At 39.0% G+C, this 8,226-nt stretch overlaps 1 protein-coding gene across 1 annotated transcript; it reads left to right on the top strand.

Moving 5' to 3' along the window:
* Window positions 1-515: 515 nt before the first annotated feature.
* LOC121474974 (olfactory receptor 2G6-like) lies at window positions 516-6,244 on the top strand. The gene is made up of 2 exons (XM_041728125.1): window positions 516-1,427; window positions 6,200-6,244. Exons 1-2 carry the CDS (start codon window positions 516-518, stop codon window positions 6,242-6,244), a joined length of 957 nt encoding a protein of 318 aa, XP_041584059.1.
* Window positions 6,245-8,226: the final 1,982 nt, after the last annotated feature.

The raw sequence follows: 8,226 nt of genomic DNA, 5'->3' as shown, positions 1-8,226 counted from the left end.
TCTCCAAAGACACCTAAGTGCTAATTTTCTTCATGCTTCCTCCATATCTGTCTGCCATTGTATAATTTTAAAATATGTGATGGCAGAATGTTTAAGGAGGATTAAACCAAAACGGATAGAGCCTTATAAATAAATATCACTAAGTTTATAAAGATATTTCTCCAAGAAAAGTTGAGGGCATATAATTACCCTCTCAGGCTATGGCAGTAAACAAGTGAGGGTATTGTGATGGTGTTACCATCCATTGCTACAATCCATTGTAGATGGACGAGTGTTGTTCCCATTTGAAGGAGTGAAATGTGCTGAAGGAAATGACAAAGGAGGTACTTTCTGTCAAAGAAAATTGAGAAAAGTGTTATCATACACTGAGAAAAGTGTTATCAGTCTTTACAATATGGCTGAATGTTATAAAAGGAAGATAATCATATTAGAAACACCACAATTTACCACTGTTCACCTTATCGTCTTCTTTCTCCAGAATATTAATCCTTTTACAAATTGAAATCTACAGGACAATGGAGGAAAGCAACAACAGTTCTGAAATGGGATTTCTTCTGCTGGGATTTGCAGATGATCCCCAACTAGAAAGGATCCTTTTTGTCATAATTTTGCTTTTCTACATCTTGAACATTCTGGGGAACACTGCCATCATTTTGGTGTCTTATTTAGCCCCCATACTCCACACTCCAATGTACTTTTTCCTAAGCAATCTCTCTTGTGTGGACATCTGCTTTACCACCAGCATTGCCCCACAGTTGCTGGTTACCATGAGTAAAAAAGAAAAAAACATGAGCTATGGTGGATGTGTGGCCCAGCTCTATGTGGCTATGGGGTTGGGTTCCTCTGAATGTATTCTTTTGGCAGTCATGGCTTATGATCGATATGCTGCTGTCTGCCAGCCTCTGCAATACACAACTATTATGCATCCTCAGCTTTGTGCTTCCCTGGCCATCATAGCATGGCTCAGTGGTCTTATCACCTCCTTAATTCAATGCTCCCTTACTGTGCAGTTGCCCCTTTGTGGTCATCGCAAACTGGACCACATTTTCTGTGAGGTTCCTGTGCTCATCAAACTGGCCTGTGTGGACACAACAATCAATGAAATAGAACTCTTTGTGGCCAGTGTGATTTTTCTAATTGTCCCTGTGTCACTCATCTTAGTCTCCTATGGCTTTATAACAAAAACTGTGCTGAGGATAAAATCAGCAACAGGGCGCCGGAAGGCCTTTGGGACTTGTTCTTCCCACCTGATTGTGGTCATCATTTTTTATGGAACCATCATCTTTATGTACCTTCAGCCAGCCAAAAGTAGCTCAAAAAACCAGGGAAAGTTTGTTTCTCTTTTCTACACCATAGTCACCCCAGTCTTAAACCCCATTATCTATACTTTGAGAAACAAAGATGTGAAAGGGGCCTTGAGAACACTGGTGATGAGAAATGTTTTAGTTTCAAAAAATACATGACTCCTAAGTATGATCTTAGTGGCTGTTCTTAGCGCATGGATTGTTTGTTCTAAGTTCTGGAATACTTGGACATAATACAGGAGTAGTAGTAAAGGAGTAGTAAAACCACAGAATTCTGTAAGAAGCTAACATACTCCAGTCACAAGAGTGTTTCATTCTTCCCAAGCATTTTTTGCATGAATCCAAGATCCTATGTTTACAGAAACTCTTTGCTCTTCTTCATCCATGCCATCCACTTTCATTCACAAACCATTTCACTCTGTAATATATATTTATCTGGTATATTATTCCTAAAAGCTCAACTGAAATGTTACTTACATTCCCTAACGTACCTGAAATGATATTCATCTCACCCTCTGTGAAGAATTGTGTTATAATATATATTTCCGTAAAAGATGAAACATAACTTTATTTCTACATTTTCACACACATTGTGTATTATACACACATAACATATATAAGTTATATATCATGTCTTATATATACATATTATATATATATAAGCATATATATATATATTACAAACTTGGAAATAACATATATAGCCATTTCCTCATTAGTTTAAACCAGAGAATGAACAAGTTTCACTATATCAACTTATTTATATTATGAAAAACATAAATATAATTCAGAATTGTGATATGTTGATTACATTTGTAATGTAAATTATGACTTTATTGTGAAAGCAATGAAACAAGTAAGCTTCTATTAAGTTGATCAATTCAGGGCAGCCCTGGTGGCTCACTGGTTTAGCGCCACCTTCGGCCCAGGGTGTGATCCTGGAGACCTGGGATTGAGTCCCACGTCAGGCTCCCTGCATGGAGCCTGCCTCTCCCTCTACCTGTGTGTCTCTCTCTCTCCCTCTCCGTTTCTCTCTCTCTCTATGTGTGTCTCTCATGAATAAATAAATAAAATCTTTAAAAAAAAGTTGATCAATTCACATATTATTTATTCCCATTCTCTTGAAAGAATTTTAATAATTGAGTGAAAGTGAAAGAAAGTGTGCATCATTCTTTCTGTTCTGTCCAAAGAGAGTGAAATATGTCAATTGTCAATCTCAAGTATTTTAGCAGAATTGTACAGGTATAGAAAAATTGATTTTTTAAAAACATTTTAAAATCTTTATGATCCTGAACTTCAGGATCATGCCCTGGGCCAAAGGCAGGCACTAAACCACTGAGCAACCCAGAGATCCCCGAAAAACTGATTTAATCTATAATCTTACTCATTTTTTATTATGACTCCCACAAGGCAAAAGAAATCATCAAAACATCAATGAAAATAAAAAGTACTCAGGGATCCCTGGGTGGCGCAGAGGTTTGGCGCCTGCCTTTGGCCCAGGGCGCGATCCTGGAGACCCGGGATCGAATCCCACGTCAGGCTCCCGGTGCATGGAGCCTGCTTCTCCCTCTGCCTGTGTCTCTGCCTCTCTCTCTCTCTCTCTCTCTCTCTCTCTCTCTCTCTGTGTGACTATCATAAATAAATAAAAATTTAAAAAAAAAAAAAAAAAAAGTACTCATACTTTTCATGTCATTGAAGCTTACGACAAAAAAAAAAACCTGAGGCTCACTTAAAATTCATCTTTGTATTAAAATATCATTGACAGTCTACAAGAGAAAATTTAGACTTGTGTCTACTTCCAAAGACTAATTTGAAGATTAAAAGGCTGCACACATAAAAAATCAGGAAAATTTTCTGAGTAAATCAGTGATCAGTGATGCCTTTCCAAAAAATACTTTGTGCAATTTATACCCTGTAAACATCATGGTAGCAGCTGAAATAATGAGTATTCAGTTTATGAGAAATAAAAGGCATAAAAGACTAGTTGAATTTGCCTTCCAGAATTTTCAAATATGAATAACACACTCACTAATGGAGGAAGTTTTGGGAACCTAATGGGACATGTTAAGAAGCACAAGCTTTCATTTATAATATGCAAGGTGAGAAGTTGTACAGGCAACCTCATGTTTATAGAAGCTTTACTTCTTTATATCCAGTAAAGCTTGACAAGGGAAAAAAAAAACCCACATCAGAACATAAATGTATTTAAATGAAATTTGGCATCCATGACACAAATAAGATTACATTTAATAAAATAAACTGTAAAAAAAATGAAAAGAAAACCAGATATGAAATAAGGAAAGTAACAGAGCGGCCCAGACAGTTAAGTGTCTGACACTTGATCTCAGCTCAAGTCATGACCTCAAGGTTGTGAATTCAACCCATTCACATTGGGCATCATGCTGAATGTGGAATCTGACGGGAACTGAGGGGGGCACTTGATGGGATGAGCACTGGGTGACATGCTATATGTTGGATGCTATATGTTGGCAAATTGAACTCCAAAAGAAAAAAAAAAGATTCCTCTTACTACACTAAAGTAAAAAAAGTAAAATTAATTAATTTAAAAAGTTATACAAAATTTACAAAGAACTACTATAAAAATGCAGAGACAAATTTAAAACTTACTTAAGGGTAATATTGCTGTGCCCAAGATTGCGAATCCGAGAAACCACCAAGGAGTTGACACCAATGCAAGTACATGAGGGTTTATTTACAAGCTTGAGCTTGGGTCCAAGTATACTCCACACAGCAGAGCAGGGGCTTGGACCCCAAAGTGAGTTACTGCTTGGTTTTTTATGGGCTGGTCTAGAGGATTTTCAGATGGGGGGGGGAGGAATTTTTTTTCCATTCCAATATGGGGGAAAGAGTGGGGGAGTTTCTTAAGATTTGATATGGGATTCTCTGCTGAGGGCATTCTGAGCTCTGCTGTCTTTCTGATATGGGATTCCCTGCCAAGGACATTCTGCAGTTTTTCCTGTAAAGTTCAGCTCTTATTCATAGGGGCCTAAGATGGCTGTACTTGTGCTAATGCTAAACTTGAGGTGGAATGGCCTTAATTTTCTTGGCCTCCAGAATATGGAAAAGAATTTCTGTGGAAAAAATAAATGACTACTATACACAACAAATTACTGCTACTGTAGTTTATTAAATACAATAAAATAGCTAAATATGCTATTCTATACAACAAAGAGATAATAGGCAAATCCTGCAAAAACAAAGCAGAAATAATATAAGAGGAACAAAAGACACATGGAAAGGAAGTTTACTGAAATGACTTCAAGAAAATGAAAACAATTTTTTAAATCCAGTTACTTTTTTTAATGTAATGCCAAGTTTTTCTAAGATGGTATAGTTATATTGCTTTTGCTGTCGTGGTACATATACAATTCTATATTATCTTTTTTATTTATATTATTGTGAGCTTTTCTATTATGATTAAATAGTCTCAAAAAATCCACAATTTATTAATTTTTTCCTTACTATTGAAGGGTTTACATTTTTTCTTTAATTAATAGCTGCATTGAGTACACCTCCACATTTTTAGACTATGTTTATTATTATATGTTTATATGGAATTTTTAGAAATGCAATTGGTAAGCCAAAAACGGGGATACATAAGTCAATTTACACATATTAACAACTTACTTTCTAAAATGGTTTTCCATGTTATTCCCACAAGAAAAAGGCAATATTGCTTAGCTATATAATCATACAATATTATCATTTTTAAAAACTATACAATGAAAAAAATGGTGTAATGCATATATGGTTCCAACATTCCTTCAAATACTATGAAATGGCAGAACTGTAGCTTTTTTTATTTTTAAAGATTTCATTTATTTATTCATGAGAGACATAGAGGAGAGAGGTAGAGACAAAAGCAGAGGGAGAAGCAAGCTCCCTGCGGGAAGCCTGATGTGGGACTTGATCCCAGGACTCCAGGATCACAACCTGATCCAAAGGCAGACACTCAAATACTGAGCCACCCAAGCACCCCTGAAATGTGTTTACAGGCACTGAGGGGGGCACTTGACGGGATGAGCACTGGGTGTTATTCTGTATGTTGGCAAATTGAACACCAATAAAAAATAAATTTGTTATTAAAAGAAAAAATAAAGAAAGTAAATAAATAAATATAAATAAAAATAATAATAAAGCAAGAAAATGCTGCCCTTTGTCAGAATACTGAAGAATCCAAGGAACAGAGAAAACGTATAGAAGATTTCTTTTTTTTCTTTTTTTTATTTTTTTAGATTTTATTTATTTATTCATGAGAGACACAAGAGAGAGAGAGGCAGAGATATAGGCAGAGAGAGAAGCAGGCTTCATGCAGGGAGCCTGACGTGGGACTCGATCCTGGGACTCGGATCTCACCTCGAGCTGAAGGCAGATGCTTAACCACTGAGATACCCAGGCATCCCATATATTGTGCTTACATAGTCCTATTTTTTTTATATATGATATGCTCTAAAGTGAAATATTTTATATTTTAAAGAGAAGTCTCTATTCCTAGATAACAGCATATATCATATGGAAATTGGTTTCAGTTCCCACTAGAACTTTTATATATTCTATGTATCCTACAATGCTTTCATAGAACAATAACTAATTAAATGTTCTTTTTCTTTATATACATATGTTACTCATCATTATATGCCTGAGGCAAAAATTAATTGTTTGTATCTTTTATCATATTCTTAAAAACCCTCGGTTTTATCATTTATTTTATCCTGTGCAAATATAATTTATTTTATCCTTGCTTCAAGTTCTTCAATCTCCTTCAACTATATTTAATTACCTATAGCATATGCAAGTGACTTCAGATTCATAAATTTCATCTTAATCCTCTTTTCTTTCTTATCTATCTATTACATCTTCAATGACTAACACAGGGACAGGACAGGGACAAGAGAGACTCAGTGACATATGTAGGGTAAAAAAGTAAATCAACGACTGTTGAAGCTTATAGCATATATAATCAATATGTTGATGATTATATATATACTTAATTCAGCTAATGAAACATTAACTGAAAACAACGTGGTAAAGATCCATTTACTAGAAACAAGCAAAGCTTTTTTTTTTTTTTTTAATTTTCTATGCCTTTGCAATATATCTAGACTAGGAGCTGCAAGTATAGAACGCCTCAATATCTCCTAAGGATCTGAGTTTCCTGTGTGCCTTCCATGGTCTTTTCCAATAGGAAAAAGTGCTCACATCTTTTCTGACATCTAATGAGCACAGAATGCTATATATTTAACTCAGGAGTCAGTAAGAATGGAGATGCCAGAAAAAAGACCTCAGGCAGGAAAGTTTGCAAGAATCTCCTAAGCAGTTTCATTTGTTGTCTAACCCTACCACTGATTTGCTTTTTAACCAAGTATGTCACGTTAACTTCTGAGACGGAGCAGTTAGAAAATGAAGAAAGACAAATATCAGACATGCATAAATTTTGTAAGTATAACATTTCCCTGGATTTGAGGAGAGCTTTTTAATTTTTTTAAAAAAAAGTTTAATTAAAGATTTTTATTTATTTCTTCATGAGACACACAGAGACAAAGGCAGAGAGGGAAGCAGGCTCCTCACAGGGAGCCTGATATGAGACTCCATCCCCAGACAAAGTTTCACGCCCTGAGCCAAAGGCAGACACTCAACTGCTGAGCCACCCAGGCGTCCCTGAAGAGAACTTAGAATGCATAAGAATTATGTATTATGCTTAAGGTATGAGAGGTATTTTAAGATGCACAAATTATTATTACCCTCTTTACTTCCTCAGAGATCTTGTGCTATAAATGTCAAATATCTGAGTTAAAAGAAACACACAGAGGAGGTGGAGCAAGATGGCAGAAGAGTAGGGTCCCCAAGTCACCTGTCCCCACCAAATTACCTAGATAACTTTCAAATCATCCTGAAAACCTACGAATTTGGCCTGAGATTTGAAGAGAGACCAGCTGGAATGCTACAGTGAGAAGAGTTCGCGCTTCTATCAAGGTAGGAAGATGGGGAAAAAGAAATAAAGAAACAAAAGGCCTCCAAGGGGGAGGGGCCCCACGAGGAGCCGGGCTAAGGCCAGGGTGAGGGTCCCCAGGACAGGAGAGCCCCGGCCCGGAGAAGCAGGAGCTGCAACAACCTTCCCGGGGGGAAAGGGGCCCGCAGGGAGTTAGAGCAGGACCCAGGAGGGCGGGGATGCTCTCGGGCTCCCTGGGACACTAACAGACACCTGCACCCCGGGGAGAGCGCGCCACACCCCGGGGCCGAGCTCTCTAAGGGGCTGCAGCCACCCGGCTGGACCTGGGAGCAGCTCGGAGGGGCTCGGGTGGAGGCTCCGTGCAGAGGGGGCTGCACGGCCAGAAGCGTGATTCCAGCGGCGCAGGCCCCAGAGCCCAGGGCGCCGGGGACACAGCCCAGGATCCGGCGATTCCCACCCCCCCGGGACAGGCGGGGGCCGGGAGGACACAGGGCAGGGAGGACACTCCTGCCACCGGGCACCCTGAGATGTGCAGGTCAGTGGCCCCCACACCCGTGGCATCCAGGCCCCCACAAAATGGGAGCTGCGGTAGTTACTGCTGGAGCTGACTCTACAGTTGGAGAGCCGGCCACCACCACTGTTGTTGTTCCTCCTGTTGTCACCTCGTACCTGGGATGGAGTGGGACCACCAGGAAGCAGGGGCCTCACAGGATAAACAGCTCACACTGAACCCTGCACCTGGCAGGGGGCTGGGCAGACCACGCCCCCGGGGGGGGGGGGGCACACACCTGAGAATCAGCAGAACAGCTCCCACCGTCAGAAGACCAGCTAGGACCAGAGAAAAGCAAGTCATTGAGGAAGCACCATGGAAAATTCCAGGGGAGTCAACGGATTTAGAGTATATATAATCAGAGGATACTCCCCCTTATTTTTTGTTTTCTGTATGTTCCC

This window comes from Vulpes lagopus, chromosome 13, assembly GCF_018345385.1.
Source record: "Vulpes lagopus strain Blue_001 chromosome 13, ASM1834538v1, whole genome shotgun sequence".
Classification (NCBI taxonomy): Eukaryota; Metazoa; Chordata; class Mammalia; order Carnivora; family Canidae; genus Vulpes; species Vulpes lagopus.
This window is presented reverse-complemented; position numbering and strand designations above follow the sequence as displayed.

What these genes read in the sequence shown, in the direction of transcription:
- LOC121474974 (XM_041728125.1), top strand. Translation starts at nt 516, where the DNA reads ATGGAGGAAAGCAACAACAGTTCTGAAATGGGATTTCTTCTGCTGGGA. An exon ending in AAGGGGCCTTGAGAACACTG is followed by an intron (nt 1,428 to 6,199) that starts GTGATGAGAAAT and finishes TGACTAACACAG; the next exon opens with GGACAGGACAGGGACAAGAG.